Below are 26,464 nucleotides of genomic sequence, written 5' to 3'. Positions count from 1 at the left end.
CAGCAACAAACGTTGACACTACACATCCAAGTATAACCGATCAAATTATCAAAAAACAAGCACTGTAATTTTGAATTCCGTAAAGTAAGTGTGGAAGAGGCGAACATTTTTTCTATCAACAATGACAAGCCACCGGGGTCTGACAACTTAGATGGAAAATTACTGAGGATAATGGCGGGCGATATTGCCACTCCTATTTGCCACATCTTAAATCTAATCCTACTGGAAAGTGTGTGCACTCAGGACTGTGGGGAAGCAGAGGTCATTCAGCTACCCAAGAACATTAAAGCCCCCTTTACAAAATCAGCCTGTTACCAACCCCTTAGTAAACTTTTGGATAAAAATTGTGCTTGACCAGATACAATGCTATTTTACAGTAAACAAATTGACATTCAACAAGCACAGCACTGACACAAATGACTGATGATTGGCTGAGAGAAGTTGAAGAAAAATATTGTGGGAGCTTTTCTGCTAGACTTCAGTGTGGCTTTTGACATTATCGATCATAGTCTGCTGCTGGAAAAACGTGTATTGTGGCTTTACACCCCTTGCTATATTGTGGATAAAGGGTTACCTGTCTAACAGAACACACTTTAATGGATGCCTCTCCAACATAATCCAGGTAGAATGAGGAATTCCCCAGGGCAGCTGTTTAGCTCCTTACTTTAAAAAATCTTTACTAATGACATGACATTGGCTTTGAGTAAAGCCAGTGTGTCTACTGTATGTATGTGGATGACTTAACACTTTACATGTCCACTATTACAGCAAGTGAAATTACTGCAACACTTAAAAGAGCTGCAGTTAGTTTCAGAACGAGTGGCAAGGAATAAGTTGGTCTTAAATATTTCAAATATTAAAAGCATTGTATTTGGGACAAATCATTCACTAAAACCTAAACCTCAACTAAATCTTGTAATAACATTTTTGGGGAAATTGAGGTCAAAACATTTTGATAGAACAGGTGCTACTCTGCCTTTTAAACAACACTATCAACAAGGCAGGTCCTACAGGCCCTAGTTGTCGCATCTGGACTACTGTTCAGTCGTGTGGTCAGGTGCCACAAAGAGGGGACTTCAAAAAATGACAATTGGCACAGAACAGGGCAACACGGCTGGCCCTTAAATGTACACTGAGAGCTAACAGTAATATGCATGTAAATCTCGCATGGCTCAAAGTGGAGGAAAGATTGACTTCATCACTACTTGTTGACATGCTGAATGCACTGAGATGTCTGTTTAAACTAATAGCACGGAGCTCGAACACCTATGCAGACCCCACAAGACATGCCACCAAAGGTCTCTTCACAATCACATAATCAAGAACAGACTATGAGAGGCACACAGTACCACAGAGCAGGGTTCCCCAACTTGTGTCCCGCAGGTTTTATTTGGGCCCCCAAGTTTAAGCAAAAAAGTAAATCCTTGTGGGCCATAAGACTGTAAAACCACCAGGAAATCAGCTCCAAGTGATTTTAATTTAAGAAATGTATTCCCATGTATGATCTAAAATGTACCTGGTGAAAGCCAGCCTAATGATAAGCTTTCACCATATTGTTTTAATTGTCAAGTATTTTCGTAATCGGTGCAGACAAAGGGGAGGACAGATTTTTGACAATTGAGAGATATTCACTTTTACTACATAAAACCTGTCCAAGGGGTTAGACATGGGTGAAGCACCAACAGCAACAGACGTATGTTTGCAAATGGGACAGATTCCTGATAGGAATGCTGGGTCCCTCTGAAGGCGAGTCCAGCCTCTGATGCTGCTGGGCCCGGCCTCCTCCCGTACCCTGGTCCCTCCCGGGGCTTGTCTGTAGGACAGGGCTGGCCCTGTGACTTGTCTGTGGCAGAGCGTAGGGCTTTGATTTAAATGAGGTTGAAGGCTCCATTTCATCAGAATTCAATTTCCTCTTACTCTTCTTGGTTCTGGAGGCGGTGCAGGCCACTTCACTAGGTCCCTTCGCTAGGTAGGGTTTGATGTCTTCGAGGCGCTGCCGAATCAGTATGTACTCATGCTCCACTTCGGTGCCAACAAGGGTCACTTTCAGCTTTATAGAGTCCCCAAGCCTAAGCAATAGAGCTTTATCCACAGGAATTCGTTCTCCGTTCACCCACACACCATTAAGGCTATAGAAAAAAATGAATGTACAATGCTGACAGCTTATTACCAGCGTCACATAAAAAAAGCGGTTTCATTTTAAAATAGAGAAGCTGTACCTTCTTGTCGGTCACTGTCCATCGGCCGTCGTCTCGTTGCTTTAACATACAGTGCAGTCTGGATATCATTAGGAGGCAGCTTGGGGACACGAGCTGGTGAGTGACATTCAAGCCACGTCCAATTGTAACCTGAGACAAGAGTGGAGCTTAGGCCAGAGAATTTGATTTATAGTAGCTCCTGTTATATTAGCTTTGCCAAGAAAAAGTGTTAACAAGAAACATATGCACACAGCAGAGTAAGATTCCATAGATGTTTCTATCATAAAGAGGTGATTTTATTGTGATGTTAGCTAGTTAAACAAGGTGGTTTATGTACCACTAAAGTTAGCTAGCCAACATTCGGTTTGTGAGAACTGCGACTAGTGTTAGTCATTTGCACATAGGAGGCTACTCCGTTAGCCATGGACTAGGCTACCCCATTCATAGACGCTAACTGCTTAAGCTCCTATTCACGATAGCATCTTCTGACCGGGGGAGATTTGTTAAAGTGCCCCAACGCTTGCTCTAAACATTAAAGTCCCACCTCAGAAGAAGTTACCTCACCTATTTTGTGTAATTCCTGTCCTAGAGTGGAAATGCTCTTTATGTTCCACCTCGAAGACTGACACAGGTTGCTAATACATAAGGAATTGGGGGTGGGAACGTTGTGGTGATTTCAACAAATAAGGCATTGACTGACAGCTGTCAGTGTAATTAGCTAGCATGCTAACCTTAGCAAGCTAATGGAAGTTGTGGGCAAGTGAAAATAATTATTTCAGAAAAAGACAACCAACTTCCACCACTTCCAGTGGTTCCTCATTTAAAAGTTGTGAGCTTACGCCGTGAGACTTAGAGGTACCCTGAGTCAAGGCTTCATTGCTTCAGACCACCACAGGGGAGTTAGAGCACTCATTATGCATTTGGGTCCCAAAGTTTTTATATGACCAATCATATCGAGTGATTCCAATGACGAATTTGACTTTATGCCACCCGTCGCTGGTGACTTTCTTCAGCAAAGATGTCTGACAAAAACATTATGGTGAAAGCAAATGTAAGTAATTATAACGTCATAACGAGTCAAGCAAAAAAAATATACAATTGAGAGGAATGTGTTAGTTAATGTGGAGAAATTAAAAAAGTTTATTTACGAAACTTGCATTTTTAGCTATTTTTTCCCAGTCATATCCAACACCAGGTGTATCCAACTGCATTCTTTGAATGATGCTGTGTCTGCATGTATGTATTACAATTATACACTTCAACAGTGTTTACCACTCCTGCTCCTGGGACATCAATGACTATACATTGTAACTATACAACAGACTAGAAACATGATTTAAGTAAAAGAAACATGATTTAAGTAAAGGCTGATTTGTAATTCATATATACAGAAAGAAAACAGTACACTACACTCCCTATGCATATCTAACTCCCTTCATCTGCATTAATCTGAGGACGTTCTCCCAGCCATGTAGACGATTGAAAACAGGGCAGCAAAGTTTGTCACCAGAGCAGTTTAGAGCATATTACTATTTGCATGTGAATAACCAGACCTTCATACAAACTTGCTATGCTGAATTCTTGACGCACAACCGAAGGTGCTGCCATATCCTGCCAGCAGGCCCACAAGCGAGCCACTCAGACGGAGAATGATGCATGGAGGAGGGTAAGGAACGAGATGGGAGTAACAATCCAGGCAATTTGCTCTGAGACCGGCATGTAATGTCGGTCTCAGAGCAATGAAACAAGCAGGGAGCAGGTTTCGAACCCTCAACATTCTAGCCCGAAGTCCAGCATGCTATCGACTGTGCCTAAATGTATTAATTGGGGTTGGGGCCAATTGTGGCTAAAAACACCATCATTTGGAATCTTTAAAAAGTGGAAAGGGGAAAAAGTATCCTTTTTCACAAGCATAGCAGGCTGTGAATTCTGCTGACAACGTTTCTAGGATGGGCTATTAGCTGAACAATAGACTATTCAACTTTACTAAAGAATTTTCAAATAGTCGAGCTAGGTGTGAACCCCCCAAATAAATAATTTGTATCTACCTTTCCACATCTACCTACACACGGTTAATTTTCATGACACATACATACATATATGTGTATGTCATGTCACCCGAGTGGCGCAGTGGTCTAAGGCACTGCATCTCAGTGCAAGAGGTATTACTACAGTTCCTGGTTCGAATACAGGCTGTATCACATCTGACCGTGATTGGGAGTGCCATAGGGCAACGCACAATTGGCCCAGCATCACCTGGGTTTGGCCGGGGTAGGCCAGGCAATGTAAATCATGCTTTATTATCCAAATGTAAAAGCATATACTGTACAGCACTGTATTTCTTCATCAGCATCTACGCTTTCGTTAATAAAATACTATTTTAAAATGCCGATGTTTATTTAGCTATGGATCATAACGAATACTATGGGAATAAATGTCACTGAATTAAAGAAATATTGGAATAAAATTGTCTAATGAAGGTAAAACAAATTGTTGCTTACTGGAAAATACTCTTTCAAACACAGTCACGGTGTACAGCGCCATTATGGCTATTAGCAGGGCTATATTTTGGCCTTAAATTTTTTGTCCCTCTTTGGGCTAGGGGGCAGTATTTTGACATCTGGATGAAAAGCGTTCCCAAAGTAAACTGCCTGTTACTCAGGCCCAGAAGCTAGGATATGCATATAATTGGTAGATTTAGATAGAAAATACTCTAAAGTTTCAAAAACTGTCAAAATAATGTCTGTGAGTATATAACAGAACTGATATGGCAGGCAAAAACCAGAGGACAAACCATCCAGAAGAAGAAAAAAAAATTTCGGCCTACCACTGTTTCCAATGGCTGTCATATTTATAATGAATGGAAAACCTCCCAGATTGCAGTTCCTAGGGCTTCCACTATATATCAGTCTTTAGAAAAATTTGCTAGAATTTGTAGTTTTTCTAAGTGGCTCCCATTTTGGCTGTAGTGTTTTCATGCGCGTGGATGAGAGCGCACTCTTTGTTCATCTCCGGTAAAGACAATAGCGATTCTCAGTCTTAAATTTTGTTTATTTACGTATTAGGGTACCTGAGATTTGATTATAAACATTGTTTGACTTGTTTGGAGAAGTTTATTGGCAAAGTTTGGGATTCATTTGGTATGCATTGAGGGAAACCGGTGGATTATTGAATGAAGCGAGCCAGCTAAACTGAGTTTTTGGGGATATAAAGATGGACTTTATCGAATAAAAGGACCATTTGTGATGTAGCTGGGACCTTTGAGTGCCAACAGAAGAAATCTTCAAAGGTAAGTAATTTATTTTATTGCTAGTTCTGACTTGTGGCGCACCTGCCTGATTGAAAAATGTTTTTAATGCTTGTGCGCGGGACGCTGTCCTCAGATAATTGCATGGCGTAAAGTCTTTTTGAAATCTGACACAGTGGCTGGATTAACAAGTTAAGCTTTTTTTTTGACACTTGTATTTTCATGAATGTTAAATTACTATTTCTGTCATTTGAATTTCGCGCTCTGCAATTTCAGTGGATGTTGTCGAGGTGAGTCGCTAGCGGAATGCCTGCGCCAGAAAGGTTAATCAGATTGCAAATTGATCTGTAATTTTTTTGAAAACAAAATATATAGCTTTCCCGCTGTGGACGTCTATTTAAGCACTGTTTCACGCTGCTCTGAGACAAGCATGGAGAAATTAAAATGTTCCATTTATATTCCATGATATTTTTAAGATGTGTCGATTGAATATAGGCAAGTAATGTATGCTAAATAATGAAGTTAGGTTTCCCCAGAAAAAAATATTTCTAAATAACAAACTGCCTTTATTTACAAATTAGTGAGAATGTCTCACCCCATGTTCAACAATTGCCTATTTCTTCACACTAGGTTAAATGAAAACGAAACCTCTAAAATATCATTACTTCATTTATTTTTTATTTTTATTAAATACATTTTTAAAAAGCCCCTTAGATATTCTCACAGATCCTAACAGAAGTGCCTTACTGCCTGGCGTCGCTGGGCAGACGGGCGGCACTGGCGGCGCTGGGCAGACGGGAATCTCCGGCAGCGCTGGACTGAGGGGCGGAAACTCTGGTAGCGCCGGACAGGCGGGAGCACCTGTGTTGATGGGACGGAGAGACAGCCTGGTGCGGGGTGCCGGCACTGGTGGTACCGGGCCGGGTACACGCACCTCAGGGCGAATGCCTTGCATACTACGCCAAATCAACTGCTCTCTTTCTTCACACTCCCCCAATTCTATTAACACCTCCTCGAGTGTCTCCTCAATTCCCATTCACTCTCCTCCATTCTGTCCAATAACTCCTCGACCCTCTCAGACTCAGCCCTCAGCTTAGCCGATAGCTCCGATAACATCCATGGCTCCTTACGGTAAACAGGGGGAGTTGGCTCAGGTCTGGCTCCTGACTTTGCCACACTCTCCCTGTGCCCCCCCCAATACATTTTTGGGGCTGCCTCTCGGGCTTCCAGACGCTCTGCCGTGCTAGCTCCTCATAATGCCGCCTCTCTGCTTTCGCTGCCTCCAGCTCGGCTTTGGGGCGGCAATATTCCCCTGGCTCCTCCCAGGGTCCTTTCCCGTCAAGGATCTCCTCCCAAGTCCATTTCTCCAAATAGTGCAGCCTCTCCCACTGCTGCTGCCTTTGTTGCTTCTCCTGCTGCTGATTTTGCTGCTGCTGCTTTTGCTGCTGCTGCACCTGTCGCTTCTCCTGCTGCTGCTCTTGCTGCTGCCTCTGTTTACCACACCGCTTGGTCCTTGGTTGGTGGGTGATTCTGTAACGGTTTTCTTCTGGTGAAAGAGAGGCGGACCAAAATGCAGAGTGGTTAGTTTTGTACATCTTTAATAAAGATGAAAGTACAACAATCTACAAAACAAGAACCGTAAAAAAAAAAAAAACGAAACAGTCCTATTTGGTGCCACAAACACAAAGACAGGAATAATCACCCAGAAGAGACCTAAACAATACGGCTGCCTAAATATGGTTCCCAATCAGAGACAACGATAAACACCTGCCTCTGATTGAGAACCACTCTAGGCAACCATAGACTTACCTAGAGTACTACTCTAACCACAATCCCATAACTACAAACAACTCCAGACAAAACAAACCACATAAATCCCCATGTCACACCCTGGCCTAACCAAAATAATACTGAAAACACAGAATACTAAGGCCAGGGCGTGACATGGTGAGACTAGAATTAGAAAAATTAGGGTGCAGAAATGTTATGCTCTTAGTGTAACCTTTATTTAACTAGGCATGTCAGTTAAGAACAAATTCTTATTTACAAGGACTGCCTACTCCATCATCCCCGTCTCCCAGAGGCTATTATAGCAGCAAAGTGGGGACCAACTCCATATTAATGTCCATGATATAGGAAAGAGATGTTTGACGAGCAGGTGTCCATACTTTTGTTAAGTGTGTGATAACTCCACCAGTTCATATCATTTACAAAGATTATACCATTAATATTAGTATTTTCTGGTGGATTAAACTGAAATTGCAAAAAGACTTCTATATATCTATATATTTCTTGTATTAAAAATAGTGATAGGTTGGATATGATTTCATTTTCAGATAACCGAAACTGAGATGTAATCTGAATTAGAGGTAAAGTTGTTTTATATTCACACATTCGGACATTCAGACAGACGTATGTATGATGAAGTTGAGCTTTCTATTTGGTCCATTTTTCAACATATTACAGCTAGCTGAGCAAAATATGTTTTGTTTTCCCTTTGGGTTGACAGAGAATGCCTTCTATAGCCAGCGGATATGACCGCGTTAAAAAAAGTCCCACAATGCCTCTCTTCTTCTTCTTCTATGAGGTTTAACGACAGTTGGCATGTTGCATTACCACCACCTACTAGACTGGAGTACAACTCTCTTATACTTCGCTTGAAAAATAAAAATGTACTAAATAAATACCCTACCATCTAACACTACACTCACTAATTTCAAAATATTATAAAATAAAGTTAACACCACCCTACTCCACTAATTAAATGTATTAATTCCTACCTCATGCCATCATCCCGAAAGGATGGGACATCACCACTTAACACAGCCTGTAACTCTTCTGTTGTCAAGTCTCGCACACCCAAATACCTCTTTGCAGCTGCCACCACAACTTTAATTATGGTGGCAGAGACTTCCGCTCCATCCCTGTAGTACAATTGATAACCATTGCTATACTGAAACTTATATCACTTTTTGGCCTATCCCTCTGTACTGGTATGTTTCTACTACTTTCACCACTCCTCCCCTTACCCATATTCCTCTACTTTCTTCACTACCTCAGCATATGACAACTTCTGCACTACTCTAACCGTGGAAACCTCAACCTACCTCTCCTGCATGGGATATTTCTGATCCCCAGCTCCATGGTCACCCGTACAATTAACACATTCCACTACTTTCCCAAATACTCCACATTCTTTCGTCTCATGCCCTTCTGCACATTTCTCACACCTTGGACCCTCCCTCATACACACTGCTGCCACATGCCCATAAGCTTGACACGTGTAACAACATCATGTATTCGGCACATTCGCTCGTACAGGATAACTGATATATTCTAACTTCACTTTGTCGGACAACTCAACTCAACTTCAAAAGTCAAAAGAACAAACAATGACTCTTCAGTTTCCCCACTCTCGCCACCCTGTCTGCGTCGCATCAAACGACGAGCATCACATACACCGGGAATCTTTCCCCTCAGATGGTAAACTTTTATATTTACTGCAACCCCAGTTATCACTCCTTTCATTTGTGACCTTTTCTTGAGAAAGAAACAATTCACTTTTCTTGCCCCCATTCGTTTAACTCCGAGCGCATTCTCACTCTACCCAACAGAAACACAAATAATTATAACTAGACCACTTCTGATAACCCTCACCGATTTCACATGACCCAACTCTTTTTTTCATCCACTGTGAAACCACAAATGGATCAGCCAAAAGGCAAGAGTCCACTTTTTCCATAAACTTCACTCCTACTGTTACAGACTCTTCTTTTTCCTGATCGTCAGTGCATACCTCGGTCTCTGATAACTTCACTGCATCTACCACCTCTGATACTTCACCCTCATTCACTTCCATTTGTCCTCCTGTCTTCAACACCCTCTGCTTACACTTTCTACCATTCTTCTTTAACAAACCATCTCCCTTTTTGCCACCATTTTTATCCGACTCAAGCTCACCCTCTTCTTCCCTCTCTCTCTTAAACCTCCTCTCCCTCTCTTTTTCCCTCCATTCCTCCTCCGTTTTCCAAGTATACGTCTCCTTATGATAATACTGCTGCCCCACTCCCATCTTGTTCTTGCTTTCTCTAGGGACTCAATTTCCCACAATGCCCAACTCTTAAACTTTTTCTTTATGTCCATATTTCTTGTTCATGTCTGAACAAAAAATCTTGATTATTATATTTAAAGCTGTTGCAAAGAAACCACACAAGACATGTCCATCTCAATACATCCCAAATGATATTATGCTAATTGTAACAACATTAACCATCAATTTGATTAGAGCAAATACACCAATCAAGTTTCTGACATATCACACTCGACACTCCTGCTCCTGATTACAATAATGCAGCATGTTTCTCACTTTATCTTTATAACTTCATGTTAAGAAAATACAATTTCATCATAAATGCTGTCTTTACCAAGATTACCATAATTCCTGGTATTTGAGTGTACAGTACAATACCTGCATTCTTTTTATTGGCCCTCATGAGAAATATTTTTTTAAATGCATAATTGCTTTTCTTCTTTCTTGAGGTTATCACTGATCTGTGAACTGGGTATGTTTAAATTTTACATTTAAGTAATTGAGCAGACGCTCTTATCCATAGCGACATACAATTAGTGCATTAATCTTAAAATAGCTAGATGAGACAACACGTTAATAGTATCATGTACATTTTCCCTCAACAAAGTATTTATCAGCAAAGTCAGTGCTCGTGGGAAAAGAGAAGTACCAATAAAAATAGTATTTTATTTTTATGTCAGAGCATTGTTTCTATCTCATTGCTTATTCCCATCAAACCTCGGCAGATCAGTGATTATTTCACGGAAAATAGATAGGATTAAAGAATGTGTTTCCCAAAAATTCAAACTGGGCCTGGGGTTCGGTGTCAGACCTCACACTATCTGATCGTTAATGAGTCCCAATGGATCCCAGCCTAAACAGTTCCGTATGGAACCGTTCAAGCATTTATTATGATGACATTTTGTGACGTTTTTGTTCGTTTTCGACTTTAGACAGATCGGGTGTAACCGATGTGAAATGGCTAGCTAGTTAGCTGTGGTGTGCGCTAATAGCGTTTCAATCGGTGACCTCACTCTCTCTGAGACCTTGAAGTAGTTGTTCCCCTTGCTCTGCAAGGGCCGCGGCTTTTGTGGAGCGAGGGTGACTGTTGTCTGTGTGCAGAGGGTCCCTGGTTCGGGCCCAGGTAGGGGCGAGGAGAGGGACGGAAGCTAAACTGTTACATTGATGCTGTTGACCAATCTCTTTGGATCTATGGGTAACGATGATTCGAGGGTGGCTGTTGTCGATGTGTGCAGAGGGTCCCTGGTTCGAGCCCAAGTGGGGGCGAGGAGAGGGGCGGAAGCTATACTGTTACACGGGCACGGGAAATCTCGCCCCCTCTTCCCCTCTTCGGCGATTGGTCAACAGGGATTTTCAATGAAGCGCATGTTGTTGTCATTCAATGAGAGACGACTCGTCCTCATGCACATTTATCCACTTGAAAAATACTGCACCAAACATCCTACTCATATGCAAAATTGCACGACTAAGATCTCTTCCGGCAAAAATATTATTCAGGGTTAGGTTTTACTTAGCATTATGTGTTCCCTACCAAGTGCTTATAAGGGCACAGATGACAGACCGGTAGGATTCCAGTTGAGGTTGTTTAATGACGCAGATTCACATAGAGCATTAACGGCATGGCAGTATGGCTTGACAATTGTGTTAACCAAGAGTGTGTATGGTTCTGAAAAGGGGGAAATTAAATACAATAGTAAATGGCAGGTATAGGCTTAGTACAACCACCCATTACATAAGCTATAAATAATATGGCTACAATAGGTTCTGCTGCACAGGGCAATACCACCTAACACCATGGCTGTGACTTCACTAATGAATGATCAGAGTGCAAATACACAGCACTACTGAGCAGAACCATCATCCTCACACAACTGCATGAACTTGAATATACAGTGCCTTGCGAAAGTATTCGGCCCCCTTGAACTTTGCGACCTTTTGCCACATTTCAGGCTTCAAACATAAAGATATAAACCTCTATTTTTTTGTGAAGAATCAACAACAAGTGGGACACAATCATGAAGTGGAACGACATTTATTGGATATTTCAAACTTTTTTAACAAATCAAAAACTGAAAAATTGGGCATGCAAAATTATTCAGCCCCCTTAAGTTAATACTTTGTAGCGCCACCTTTTGCTGCGATTACAGCTGTAAGTCGCTTGGGGTATGTATCTATCAGTTTTGCACATCGAGAGACTGACATTTTTTTCCCATTCCTCCTTGCAAAACAGCTCGAGCTCAGTGAGGTTGGATGGAGAGCATTTGTGAACAGCAGTTTTCAGTTCTTTCCACAGATTCTCGATTGGATTCAGGTCTGGACTTTGACTTGGCCATTCTAGCACCTGGATATGTTTATTTTTGAACCATTCCATTGTAGATTTTGCTTTATGTTTTGGATCATTGTCTTGTTGGAAGACAAATCTCCGTCCCAGTCTCAGGTCTTTTGCAGACTCCATCAGGTTTTCTTCCAGAATGGTCCTGTATTTGGCTCCATCCATCTTCCCATCAATTTTAACCATCTTCCCTGTCCCTGCTGAAGAAAAGCAGGCCCAAACCATGATGGTGGTGTGTTCAGGGTGATGAGCTGTGTTGCTTTTAAGCCAAACATAACGTTTTGCATTGTTGCCAAAATGTTCAATTTTGGTTTCATCTGACCAGAGCACCTTCTTCCACATGTTTGGTGTGTCTCCCAGGTGGCTTGTGGCAAACTTTAAAACAACACTTTTTATGGATATCTTTAAGAAATGGCTTTCTTCTTGCCACTCTTACATAAAGGCCAGATTTGTGCAATATACGACTGATTGTTGTCCTATGGACAGAGTCTCCCACCTCAGCTGTAGATCTCTGCAGTTCATCCAGAGTGATCATGGGCCTCTTGCCTGCATCTCTGATCAGTCTTCTCCTTGTATGAGCTGAAAGTTTAGAGGGACGGCCAGGTCTTGGTAGATTTGCAGTGGTCTGATACTCCTTCCATTTCAATATTATCGCTTGCACAGTGCTCCTTGGGATGTTTCAAGCTTGGGAAATCTTTTTGTATCCAAATCCGGCTTTAAACTTCTTCACAACAGTATCTCGGACCTGCCTGGTGTGTACCTTGTTCTTCATGATGCTCTCTGCGCTTTTAACGGACCTCTGAGACTATCACAGTGCAGGTGCATTTATACAGAGACTTGATTACACACAGGTGGATTGTATTTATCATCATTAGTCATTTAGGTCAACATTGGATCATTCAGAGATCCTCACTGAACTTCTGGAGAGAGTTTGCTGCACTGAAAGTAAAGGGGCTGAATACTTTTGCACGCCCAATTTTTCAGTATTTGATTTGTTAAAAAGTTTGAAATATCCAATAAATGTCGTTCCACTTCATGATTGTGTCCCACTTGTTGTTGATTCTTCACAAAAAAATACAGTTTTATATCTTTATGTTTGAACCTTGAAATGTGGCAAAATTTCGCAAAGTTCAAGGGGGCCGAATACTTTCGCAAGGCACTGTATATACCGCACATGATCTTATCACATTGCACATGGTCTCCTACATACTGCTGTTTATGAGTATTACTAAGGATGAAGGAGTGCTCTTCTATCTTCAGTTTACAATGACAAACCTGCGTCTGCCTGAGGAGAGAAGTTTTAACTTTGGGTGGAGTACATAGGAAGGGTCTGAGACAATTTTACTTGGCTGTCCCATGATTGTGTGTTCACACCCATCATATGAATTGATGTCTGGATAGTAATTTTAAAGTAACTGAAAATTTCACAAACCAGGCAAAAATGACATAATAGAAAGCTCTCTAGAACAGTCTGGTAGAAAAGGAGGGTTTAACTCCAAAAACCCTGCATCACACCACCGGTGAGTAGTCACCAAACAAAAAAACATTTTCTTTATGTATGAAGTGGTGGTAATCACACCACTGCACAAACCTCCCAATGAAACATATGTTCTTTTTAAAGCCCGTTTTATATCAGGAGTTATCATTAAGTGCTTATACAGCAACCAGGCACAGCCAAAAGAGGAATGGTCACTCCTCTCTAGGTTTTCCCCTTCGGCTCCTGCCTTTCTGGGCAGTTTTTCCTAACCACTACAGTATGCTTTGCTTGCTGTTGGGGGGTTTAGGCCAGGATTTAAGAGTACACGTGGCCAATTAAGGCCACATTTTTCTTCAAAATGTTTGAGCATGTTAACACACTTTACAGTTTCGATCAAACTATGTAAAAGTCATGAGGTTAATTTGACAGTCTTTTCATAATATGTTATGTTGCCCACAGTGGATTTACAATGGATTTCTGGTAGGAGTCATATTGATGGATTTTATTGTTGAGCTTGTCATTGAATTGAATGACAATACAATACAGAGTCCAGCAGTTCCCATTCTAAAATGGTTTGCTGCCAGATTCTACAAGAATAGAGTATTGAGCTAAAAGGCCTACCTTCAAACTCAATGCCTCTTTGCTTGACATCATGGGAAAATCAAAAGAAATCAACCAAGACCTCAGAAGAAAACTTATGACCTCCAGAAGTCTGGTTCATCCTTGGGAGCAATTTCCAAATGCCTGAAGGTATCACGTTCATCTGTACAAACATAGTATGCAAGTATAAACACCATGGGACAAACCAGCCGTCATACCGCTCAGGAAGGAGACATGTTCTGTGTCCTAGAGATGAACGTACTTTGTTGCGAAAAGCGCAAATCAATCCCTGAACAAAAGCAAACGACCTTGTGAAGATGCTGGAGGAAACATGTACAAAAGTATCCATATCCACAGTAAAACGAGTCCTATATCAACATAACCTGAAAGGCCTCACAGCAAGGAAGAAGCCACTGCTCCAAAACCACCATAAAAAAGCCAGACTACGGTTTGCAACTGCACGTGAGGACAAAGATCGTACTTTTTGTAGAAATGTCCTCTGGAGTGATGAAACAAAAATAGAACTGTTTGGCCATAATGACCATTGTTATGTTTGGAGGAAAATGGGGAAGGCTTGCAAGTCAAAGAATACCATCCCAACCGTGAAGCACGGGGGTGGCAGCATCATGTGGTGGAGGTGCTTTCCTGCAGGAGAGACTGGTGCACTTCACAACTTCACAAAACTTCACACAATAGATGTCATGAGGTAGGGAAATTATGTGGATATATTGAAGCAACATCTCAAGACATCACTCAGGAAGTTAAAGCTTGGTCGCAAATGGCTCTTCCAAATGGACAATGACCCCATGCATACTTCCAAAGTTGTGGCAAAATGGTTTAAGGACAACAAAGCCAAGGTATTGGAGTGGCCATCACAAAGCCATGACCTCAATTTTTGTAGGCAGAACTGAAAAAGCGTGTGCGAGCAAGGAGGCCAACAAACCTGACTCAATTACACCAGCTCTGTCAGGAGGAATGGGACAAAATTCACCCAACTTATTGTGGGAAGCTTGTGGAAGGCTACCCGAAACGTTTGACCTAGTTCAACAATTTAAAGGCAATGCTACCAAATACTAATTGAGTGTATGTAAACTTCTGACCCACTGGGAATGTGATGAAATAAATAATTCTCTCTACTATTAATCAGACATTTCACATTCTTATAATAAAGTGGTGATCCTAACTGACCTAAGACAGGGTATTTTTAAATGTCAGGAATTGTGAAAATTTAGTTGGAATGTATTTGGCTAAGGTGTATGTAAACTTCCAACTTCAACTGTATGTTAGATATTGCTGCACTTTCAGAACTAGAAGCACAAGCATTTTGCTACACTCACAATAACATATGCTAACCATGTGTATGTGACCAATATAATTTGATTTGAGATCCTATTTGTGCGTTGTAGCATATATTTGCATCTTCCATTATGGAATGCCTACTCTGTGATGTGCGAGTGTGCAATAACTCAATTCGCATTTGTGCTCCTTTGAAACAATGCACTTTTTAAAAACCTTTAGTAAAGGGAAAAGTCTACAAAAATTTGTCCACTCTGTTTGTAACAGATTCTAGTTTAGGGAACAGACTACTGTATTGAGATGAAATGTTTCATCGATATAAACATTTGTAGAATATCGGGCCAAATACACTTGGGTTCCTCTCACTACTATATTTGGTTGTGGGTAGAAACGCCAAGCAGATGCTTTGCATTTATACATTTGTGAAATATCTGTCTCATTGTTCTATCTGTGATAATGTCCTCCCAGGCTGGCCGGAAGTGACACACGGTCAGGAACACAGCTCATTCAGGAACACAGCTCATTCAAAACCGTAACCAATCACAGAGAAACCGTCCAACGCCAGATCCTCCCAACAGTGCTCCCTATCCTCTCACTTCTCTCGACACGCCCATTGAAAGGGTCACTCTGGCGATGCAGCTACCTACACTTGCTGAATATACCAAATATGTTTTATAAATAAACCAAGATAGACAACAGCATGTCGTTTACAATGGGAACAAATTAGTCACAGTTGGCAGAACAAGCAAGGAGGTGGGTAGAACCCAAGCACGAGCTGGCATTTATCTGCATATTTTAGTTAGGGAACGCCTACTCTGTGAAGTGCGCCTATGCAATAACTCAATTCGTCTTTGCACTCATTTCAAACAACGCGATTTTTAAAAACTTTTGCAAAGGGTCTACAAAACTTGGTCCACTCTGTTCATGACAGATATTCGTTTTGGGAACAGAAAACTGTATTTAAATCAAATGTTTAATCGATGAGGAAATTTGCATAATATCGGACAAAATCCATCTCGTTCCATCTTCTCCTACTGCCGGCCAGTGGGCTTCCAGTCACTACCATATTAGTAAGTGGAAACGCCAAGCGGATGCTTCACATTCATACATCCGGTGAAATATCTGTCTCAAACGTTTATCTATGACTCTACTGCATATTGTGAGAGGCGGGACTTCCCTTCGTTTACGGATAGAGGTTTAGTTGAGAACATAGAAGGGATCGTTACTGTATCAACTATTGGTAGGCCTATCACAGGTTTATGTGAAAGCCTCAGTACAGTAGCACAACTACTAGGATACAATGTTCCGGCGAGGGACATAGTAGCCCATATCGGCGATGCTAACCTGAAACGTCTTGTGCAACTCCACCCTGTGAACATGTCTGATGTCAACAAGACTATCCAGAAATGGCACGCGAGTTTCACAAAAGGCACGGACTTTGATTCTTGGGGACAATTAGTAGAGGCCATAGATGAGTACCAAATGTAAGTTGCATCATCTGTCACAGTGTTTAGAAGAATGACAAGAATGCGAAAGGATGGTTGCATCTTACTATCTATTCAAGATAATGTTTACACCGCTCATCTCGAAATATGTAGTAAAATATATCATTATTGTTTTCATGAAGTATCAGGAAAACCAGCAAATCTAAAAACCATCAGCAATAGAAAGCCATTGCATGATCTTTGATATGGTGTAACTAACTATTTTCTCTTTGCGTTACATTATCACAAAGATGGGAAGTCAATTTGCATCTGTTACAATGTTGCTATCATATTAGTTTATAAATCACAATTAGAATTTGGGTTGATGCATTCTGAAAATGCAATTTATATGACAGAGCAAGTCACTCATATGGGCATAGGGAAATGATCTGCCACACCCTCCTATTCTAATGGGTGGAGCTCTGATCTGTGGATGTGTCATAAGCTGCTGCTGATGAACAAAAACAAATGAGGATATATTCAAGACATTATTAAATAAGTTTATCTTAAAATAGTATACTGTATTACACAGGAATGACAATCATGATAATTTTGAGGCTACTGTACCTCTTCTCTTGGCCCAGGAGGGGGCATGAGAATAATGCATTTCATTATTTTATTGCCACAACACCCATTCTTAGATGCCTTCAACGATGACTAGTGCTGTAGGTTACAACAATTTTTACTCAGCATATTTGTTAACATATTGTTTCCATATTTTGGGAACTATTAGTTTAACTTGATTAAGAATATGCATTTAACTGATGTTTCTATTTATTTATATGTATATAGACTCGCAAGGCAGCTGCAGAAAGAGGTACAGTCAACAAACCCATCTGACTTCACAGAGGACCAGAAGGTACATACTTTTCTCAGACTCATTTCAACACCAGGTGAATGAATGAATACTCATATTCAACACTGGGTGAATTAATGACTACTTATAGGCTTAGGCTACCTCAACCTCTCTTTCTCATTATCATATAGCCTATGTGGATTTTCATATGCCTTTTTTTTATAGCTGAAAGATACAGTTTTTCATCACAACATATTTATTAACAGAAAACGGTTTGACATTCAGTGGAACACTAATGATGTGAAACTTTTTTTTTTTTTTTTTTTGTATTTTTAGAAAACATTAGGGAAGTTTGCAACATGCCTGGAGATGAGAAGCTCTGCCTTGCAGGTTTGTACCTCTAATTACCCAATACCACTAAATGAATGCTCTCCTTCTACCTATTCATCAGTGTTGAACTGTCTATAGGCGAGGTGATGAATACATCCAATACCAATCTGTGATGGCAAATCAAATGACATTTTATCTATCACATGCCCCGAATACAACAGGTGTAGGTAGACCTTACAGTGAAATGCTTACTTTACAAGCCCTTAACCAACAATGCAGTAGTAAGAACAAAATACAACAAAAAAAGAAAGAAATAAAAGTAAAAAATAATTAAAGAGCAGCAGTGAAATAAGAATAGCGAGGCTATATACAGGGGGTACCGGTACAGAGTCAATGTGCGGGGGCACCGGTTAGTCGAGGTAATTGAGGTAATATGTACATGTAGGTAGAGTTATTAAAGTGACTATGCATAGATAATAAACAGAGAGTAGCAGCAGCGTAACAGAGGGGTGGGTGCAATGCAAATAGTCTGGGTAGCCATTTGATTAGATGTTCAGGAGTCTTATGTCTTGAGGGTAGAAGCTGTTTAGAAGCCTCTTGGACCTAGACTTGGCGCTCCGGTACCGCTTGCCGTGCGGTAGCAGAGAGAACAGTCTATGACTAGGGTGGCTGGAGTCTTTGACAATTTTTAGGACTTTCCTGACACCACCTGGTATAAGAGGTCCTGGATGACAGGAAGCTTGGCCTTACGCACTACCCTCTGTAGTGCCTTGCGGTCGGAGGCCGAGCTGTTGCGATATAAGGCAGTGATGCAACCAGCATTCGATGGTGCAGCTGTCAAAACCTTTCAGGATCTGAGGACCCATGCCAAATCTTTTCAGTCTCCTGAGGGGGAATAGGTTTTGCCGTGCCCTCTTCGCGACTATCTTGGTGTGCTTGGATCATGTTAGTTTGTTGGTGATGTGGACACCAAGGAGCTTGAAGCTCTCAACCTGCACCACTACAGCCCTGTCGATGAGAATGGGGGTGTGTTCGGTCCTCCTTTTCCTGTAGTCCACATTCATCTCCTTTGTCTTGACTATTCATCTAATTAAGTGTGTATGTGGACATGTTCCGGCTCGCCGGCCAATTATCATATTGATGAAAATCCAGTGTCTGTGTTATGACTAACATACGATTGATTACATGATGTTACACTCATTCTGTTTTTTTTTACGAATTCTAATTCTTAACCTTCCATGATATGCATTTAACTCTGTAACACAACCTTGTCAGTGAATCACAGGAAGATTTTGTCAGAGTTGTCAGATGTTCCAGGGCTGTGACAATTGGCTCCAAAATGTATTCACGTCTTCAGCGAATTCTTGATTTCAGTATTTCCCATCTTCTTTTGCTCCTTTAGTGCACACAATCTCAGGAGGAGTTCAAGTTGGAAGATCTGAAGAAACTGGAAATTAGTGTGTATACTAGGAAGAATTTGATATCGTCAACATCTGAATGATTTATTCATCATAAGTTGAATGTTTTGGCAATGATATGTGTTAATTGTGCTTTTCTCTCAACAGTTATCAAGAGTATTTTGACGTATAACAAAGATTTTCCTTTTGATGTGCAGCCAGTGCCCTTGAGGTAAATGAAGATCGATGAACCATCACAATGCAGGCCACTTATTGTCGTACCCAATGTAAATACAGAGAAAACCCAGATTATTTTTTGTTTAAGTACACAATAATCAGAACAAATCAGAGCAAATTATGGAGTAAAGCAAACGGTATTACTAAAAATTCAACAATGGCTTCCCCACCTGAATGACCTAATCTAATCTCCTAACAACGTGCTGAGTCTATAAATATTCAAAACAAGTAATCTGATGAATGAAATCTTACATTCAGGAGAATCCTGGCCCCGGGGGAGGAGGAGAACTTGGAGGTGGAAGAAGAGGAGGATGCTGCTACAGGAGCAGGCTCCCCAGAGTCCTTTCCCAACAGAGTACCAGGTAAGTACTCACAAAGTACTTGCAAAGTACTCAACAAATACAGTGTTTTATTTGTAATCTATGATGTATATAGAGCATTCATAATCATTGATCACTATTTTGAATCTGTTGACTGTGTAATTTTGCCATGATTATTTATTTTGGCTTTGTGGCCCTGTTTTGAGTGCCTTTGTGATTGCTGTCTCCTCTGTTCCCTGTCTCTCTGCATGGCTTCGTCGCTCTGTCCTCACTGCCTGCTCCATTCACAGTTTTGCAAGGTATGGTTTGGTTGAGAAGTAAGGGGTTGGCATGGGTCTGAATGAGTCTGTCTTTTTATAGTTTTGTCGTAGCATGAATATGATTGCCTACGAATGGACAGTTTGTTATTAGCAAACACCGTATCCTACTACTACTAGATAGTTTTAGTTGTTGAATCTACTTTTCAACGTCTTTTTTTTATAAGCATTCACCAAAACGTGTATGTCATCTTAGCCTTATCTGTTAGTCAGTCTACAACTTCTTCTGCTGCCTATTATTGTATAAGTAAAATACTGCTGACAGTAATGACTTGAAGAAGGATCTGTAAGTATAAACACTGGTTACGTCCCAAATGACACCCTATTCCCTATGCAGTACATTACGGGCCCTGGTCAAAAGTAGTGCACTATAGTAGTGTACTTGTCCCCCTTGCCCTTTTTATTTTTGTATTCCTTGTAAGTTCTTGTGCTGTTAGGGGAATAACCTATGTGTAAATGTAACAATCTGTTGCTGTATGTTTTTGTGATATTTGTGATCATTTTGTTTGTCTTGTGTAGTTCCTTAATCATTGTACACAAACTGTATGTGTAAACATGTATACGCAGGGCCCAGCTGTAAAAGAGACCTTGGTCTCTGTCTGTGTTCCTTGTTGAAATAAAGGTATAATAAAATAATAATATAGGGAGTAGGGTTCCATTTGGGACATTACCATTATCTTGATTTCAGCTGCATTAGTTCTGGGAACATGGGAATGTTTTCTGCAATTATTGTATCTTAGAATGTTACAGCTTTCATGTCTCCAACAGGGACATTGTTGCCACGGTTACCCTCAGAGCCCAGGATGTCGCTGCTCACAATAAAGATTGACAAGATTGGGCTGAAAGATGCAGGGCAATGCATTGATCCCTACATGACAGTTAGTGTGAAAGGTACTATATATAGGCTATATTGTTTACATTGCTGAGATGAGTTGCTTACCTTCACATCTGAAATGGTAAGGTCTGACACAGTGATAATCTAGAAAAATGTTAAAATAATTATCTCTGTTGAGTTGACACTTGACAGTACATTTTTTAAAAATATATATAATTTATTCCTGCAGAACAGCCCAAGTGAATCTGAACATTTTGTTTCCCAACAGATTTGAGTGGCATTGATTTGAACCCAGTGCAAGACACACCTGTGGCAACCCGAAAGGAGGACACATACGTTCACTTCAGCATAGACATTGAGATCCAGAGACATATCGAGAGACTACCAAAAGGTAGTCAAACGTTCTATTTCTACTGAATTAGTAGTGGGGGCCTCTATTTAGCCAGTATCATGTAATATTAAGCTAATACAGTGTCAGTTTATGTTCAAATCCTTGCAGAGCGGTTGGGCAGACAATTGTTAATCCTGAATTTTGTTCCGTTCCAGGGGCAGCTATTTTCTTTGAGTTCAAGCACTATAAACCCAAGAAGGGGTTTACCAGCACAAAATGTTTTGCCTTCATGGAAATGGATGAGATCAAACCTGGTCCCATTGTGATCGAGTTGTGAGTGACACATTTTGTGTTTTCCAGATTAACTTTCTTTAAATGTACTCACTATTTTATTTTAAGATGAAAATAAATTACATTTGATAACTATTTCTTTTGAGAATCTCAGATTTCAGCTATTTTTCGGGGGGGGGGGTTATAGGGTTCAGTCTGCTCTTTGAATATACCGTTTGAATTAATCACTTCATTATGCTATCGGATGTCAGGTACAAGAAGCCTACTGACTTCAAGAGGAAGAAGCTCCAGCTCCTGACCAAGAAGCCACTCTATCTCCACCTCCACCAGACGTTGCACAAAGATTAATAACCGAGGTCACTGAGTAGAGCACATCAAGAATGCAGAAGCGCCACAGAATTCCACTGTAGTCATCAGACATCCAGCAAAGTTTGGTGTACCGACTCCCTATCCGCCTCCACTCACATCAGCAATACTAAACCCAGCTGGCCCAAATGCCACAACCTCAACTCTGTGATAGGACGGCCCTGGATGACACATATTAACTACAGCGGCGACAACACACTACTGTATAATGCTGCTTCGTAACCAAGTGGGAGGTGGGAATTTACCAGTTGTGAAGTCGTAAATACCAGTTGGATGCCTTCACGTGCTTTGAAAATATCATTTGGTTAATGGCCAACAAGCTACCTAAACCATAAACTAAAAAGCTATCATGCTGGTAAACAAATGAGTGTTAAAAAAACATATTAATAGATTGCTTTTTATAAATAATGATTTGTTGCATTTAATTGCAGAAAAATGCTGTTATCCAGGTCATTTCCTAAGTAGATGACGACAGAGGTCAGCATGTGGGAGAAGTGGGAGCTCAGGATGATGTATGAGTTTCCCACTAGTAATTACCAGTTGTAGGGCCTTTCAAATGGATTTTTCCCAGTTGTATATGGTAAATTCCCACTTGGTTACAAACGCATTTGACCCCTCTGGTGCCAATTAGCGATCACTTTTTTCTCTCTTCTCTGCATGACGCTCAATGGAAAAGAAGAGTTGAGATAGCAATTGGTACTGTATGTCAAACAACCAGCAGAAAAACAACCAGCCTCGTCTTTAGTCTTCCTCTGCCTTTCCCTTTGGGGATGAAAGAGGATCAACATGGTCATTGGTGCTCAAGTGGTGTATTGATGATGTCATATCCTGGTGCAAATTTCAAAATATCTCATTGTGCCCATTTGAAACTGCCACAGTGAAAATATATAACTGCCCTGTTCATTTACTTACATCCTTATCACTGATCTAGCGTTATTTAATAGGTAAAAGTAATATATTGGGATATTTGCTTTAATCTATCCTATCACATATGTGTGATTACTTCAAGGATGGGAGGAAGGATGCATTTTTTTAGCTTTCAAAAAGGATTCTGAGATGCTATGTCATCCTGTTATAAAGGGAGTTGAAAAGGATGCTGCATGTAACTGAAGTTGACTTTTACCTTTGTTTTGAATCCTGTTCCCATCAAGGCCACAATGGCTAACCACTATTTAAACATTGTCTCCATTTTATTAAAATTGATATTTTTTTGTTGTAATGGCACTAACTGAATACACTTATGGTGCTTTCAAGACATCTGGGAACTCTGAAAATGTTTTGTCAAATCATGTCAGTGATCTTCGGGTCGGAAAATCAGAGCTCTAGAAAGGTGCCAGAGTTCCCAACTTGGAAGTCCGAGTTGGATGACTTAAAAGATTTCTCCCAGTCAGAGCTTGTTTTTTTCAGAGTTCCCGGTTGTCTTGAACACACTGAAGTCGGAGATTTCTGAGTTCCCAGTTGTTTTGAACACGGCATTAAGAGACACTAATCAGTGCATATTATTGTGTGTGCTGTCCGACAGGGTTGACGATTGTCAATACAGTGTTGTGCTTTTGGTAACAGGTTGTGAGAAAATGAACATTTATCATTGGACTGACAATTTACACTACTTTCATTTTTAATAAACAAAATGCTGTTTGAATAGTGGTCCTTCTTTACACTTACTAAAGGAGCGAAACCAAACATGTCAAATGTTCACATTGCAGGTGACCGCTGACTGATAAACAAATGACCTCGCATCATAAAATAAACAACTCATTATTCGTAGATCAGTTAGTCATAATGAATCACATATTTGATTCTCACGAACATAGCCACTGCCGTGTAAGACTAGCGAAGGCTTTGCAGGAGTGCCCATAGTAATTACCAGAATTATCCACTTAAATCAGGAATAACAGATGGGTATTACTGTAGCAGTTGTTAGCATATACAAAGACAGCAAATTCAATCCATTTAGTCATCATGATTAACCTTCAGTAACTCCATTTATGGCATCACATACTGTAGAAATGTACAATGTCAATACAAACCCTGTTCATTCTACCTGCACTGTTTCTGTAGACTAGAGCAGGGTTTCGCAAACTCGGTCGTGATTCAAATAATCAAAGCTTGCTGAGTTGATTAATAGAATCAACTGTGTAGTGCTAGGGCAAAAGGACTGAGTTTGGGAAACCCTGGACTATAGCATAAGACTCAAACCCTTGTATGCCCTTACTTTTCCCTGTGTCATTCACTCAGAACCACTTTCATTGTACAGTATGGTGACAGGCAGAGCAGAGCACAGCTACACAATAATTTGACAGCCTCGATAAGTGTACATCATAACATTCCAGATATGCCAATAATCAGTCAAGTGTTTTTGGTAGCGGTAAATAGTCAGTGGGTACAAAGAAAAGTTCTGGGACCTACAGAGAGTAAAACATTTCTAACCAAAGCATGCAATGATATACATTTAATGCAAATAGTCTTTAGTCACGTGCAAAAAAAAAAAATTGGGTTATTTTCTTTTTATTAATAAATAGAAAAATGTGATGAATTCCTGATGTAACATGACAAAAAGAAACAAATGTGAAACAAATGTAATATGACAGGTGTTCAGTTAGTGGGTGATTACTGGCCTTTCACATGTAATACAGCTACCCATACAAAACAAAATGCACTGTCAGACATTTCCTTTCAAACTAAAATGGATTGCAAAAGTTGTCATATGCGTCATATGAACAAAAGAAAACTGCAGTACCTCTTACCAGTTTCATTAATAAAATATCCTAAGAACAGTAAATTACATCTGACTTTCAACTTACACAACTTTCCCTTTCAGTTCATTCTGAAGAGAGTTTTGGGAAGAGCTCAGATAATATGGTACTTCTGAAATGATTGATCAAGCAACCCAAAAGCTTGGGGTCCATTTATTTTTAATAATCATTTCCACAGGAAACCATGATAACATTGTGAAATGAATACAAAATCAACATAAATAACCTTTCAAAAAGCTCAGTCACACAATAGAAATGTTATTGCACAATAGGACTTCTTGCAGAGTAACAAGCCTCAGTACTACTCCTCTTCAAGTCTATTACATTTCAGACACGAAACACAAGACATAGATTTTCTGATGCTTTAATAGGAACACTAACTTTTTAGATACTTCTGTTGTTCGCAAGTATATCATATATATATTTTTAGCTAATTAAAAAACAAAAAGGAAAAAATAAAGAGATGAATCGTGGTTGATTAAATGTAGCTGGGTCATTAATGGTTGGTAGGTGTCTAAGGCTCTGCCATGGCAGAGATGTCTGAGTCCTGGGGGGCAGCTGTTGCCTGCTGGGACCTATAGTCTTGCCCCTGGCCCTGGGGGCCAGCGCCGGGCTGGGGGCCCACTGAAGAGTCATGGCCATGTGGGACCTGTGGCTGCACAGGGAAGTCTCTGGGGCCGACATGAGGGTATGGGGCCACCCCAGGGGGCAGGATGGAGTGATGAAGTGGTCCATAGTGCACGTAGGTATGTGGGGGTCCCATGGGTCGGCCCATAGGAGGGCTGCCGGAAACACCTAGGTAGAAGGAAAAATGAACATACAAATTAAATATAACACTGTAGTACGAACATAACAATAGTATTTCAGTTGTGGTTAGCGATGCGAATAACAAAGACTCAACTTGAGATAAAAGCTGGGGGCCAGAATTCACCACCTACCGAATGGGGGAGGCACCGGTTCATAGTGAGAAGGTGGAGGAAGGTACCGGTTGTGTGGGGAAGGGGGACTGTAAGCACCAGGAGTTGGAGGCTGATGTCCGGGTGGTATCATGGGACCAGGTGGGTGTCCGTTAGGTGGTGGGGGTCCAGGAGGCATCATGCCTGAGTGTCCGTTGTCTGGTCGGTACACGGGAGGCATGAAGGGTGGGGGAGGAAGGATGTGGTGGGGTCCGGGAATGGGACGGTAGCAGAGTCTGGAGGGATGGCTGATGACTGGTCTGAGGGGGCCGGGGCTTGAGTCGGGGGGGGACCTGATGGGAGAGACCAGCAGGGAGCCAGGACCCTGAGGTCGGGTGTTCTGGAGGAACAACAACAAAAAATATTAAAACAAAGAATAGCAATAGGTCCATTGTGCTTGTAGCCCTGCTGCTGGCACCAACAATGAGAGTCCCTTTCATCTGATTCAAACAGTTTCGTTAGGTTAGAACAAAACAAACAATTATGCACTGGTGAGAAAGACAACAATATCCCACAATAATAAGTCAAGTTACACAGTCCCACAAGAATCACACAACCAAGTGCTACACACCGATTCAGAATCAGGACCGTTTCCACAAAGCATTAACCTCAAAACACACACAGCTTTAAATGATAACACATTTGAGATATCCATCATGTAGTTGTGCTGAAGTTATGGCTTTGTAGAACAGTGTCACCAATTCATTCAGTGGGGGTCAGAGGGAGGGTGGGTGTTGTAATATAGGGAAAAAATAAAAAGGAGCTTACAGACGGGCCACGGGGAGTGGCAAAGGTCTTCAGACTTCAA

General features: G+C 40.9%; 2 protein-coding genes across 9 annotated transcripts in view; one reads left to right on the top strand and one right to left on the bottom strand.

Moving 5' to 3' along the window:
* Positions 1-16,397: 16,397 nt before the first annotated feature.
* On the top strand, positions 16,398-23,586 carry aida (axin interactor, dorsalization associated). Of its 2 annotated transcripts, XM_020454802.2 has the most exons (11): positions 16,398-16,724; positions 17,517-17,583; positions 17,857-17,910; positions 19,253-19,307; positions 19,416-19,479; positions 19,743-19,846; positions 20,095-20,103; positions 20,890-21,012; positions 21,225-21,347; positions 21,503-21,620; positions 21,830-23,586. In XM_020454802.2, exons 1-11 carry the CDS (start codon positions 16,618-16,620, stop codon positions 21,924-21,926), a joined length of 921 nt encoding a protein of 306 aa, XP_020310391.1. In that variant the 5' UTR covers positions 16,398-16,617; the 3' UTR covers positions 21,927-23,586. The 2 variants fall into 2 exon arrangements, with proteins under 2 accessions (XP_020310391.1, XP_020310392.1); XM_020454803.2 differs by lacking the exon at positions 20,095-20,103.
* LOC109866247 (transport and Golgi organization protein 1 homolog) overlaps positions 23,539-26,464 on the bottom strand; it is a 21,739-nt gene continuing 18,813 nt past the window's right edge. For 4 of the 7 annotated variants that reach the window (XM_031800373.1, XM_031800375.1, XM_031800374.1 and 1 more), the window contains 2 exons: positions 25,639-25,996; positions 23,539-25,495 (listed from right to left, as the gene is read on the bottom strand). In XM_031800373.1, coding sequence (XP_031656233.1) covers positions 25,215-25,495; positions 25,639-25,996 — 639 coding nt within the window. In that variant the 3' untranslated portion in view covers positions 23,539-25,214. The remainder of the gene's footprint in view (positions 25,496-25,638; positions 25,997-26,464) is intronic. The other 3 variants (XM_031800376.1, XM_020454799.2, XM_031800377.1) reach the window with 2 other exon arrangements.

The sequence above is a fragment of the Oncorhynchus kisutch genome, linkage group LG21 (genome assembly GCF_002021735.2).
Source record: "Oncorhynchus kisutch isolate 150728-3 linkage group LG21, Okis_V2, whole genome shotgun sequence".
NCBI classification, from domain to species: domain Eukaryota; kingdom Metazoa; phylum Chordata; class Actinopteri; order Salmoniformes; family Salmonidae; genus Oncorhynchus; species Oncorhynchus kisutch.
This window is presented reverse-complemented; position numbering and strand designations above follow the sequence as displayed.

What these genes read in the sequence shown, in the direction of transcription:
- aida (XM_020454802.2), top strand. Translation starts at nt 16,618, where the DNA reads ATGTCTGATGTCAACAAGACTATCCAGAAATGGCACGCGAGTTTCACA. An exon ending in TGAGAAGCTCTGCCTTGCAG is followed by an intron (nt 17,911 to 19,252) that starts GTTTGTACCTCT and finishes TTGCTCCTTTAG; the next exon opens with TGCACACAATCTCAGGAGGA. An exon ending in TCTGAAGAAACTGGAAATTA is followed by an intron (nt 19,308 to 19,415) that starts GTGTGTATACTA and finishes TTCTCTCAACAG; the next exon opens with TTATCAAGAGTATTTTGACG.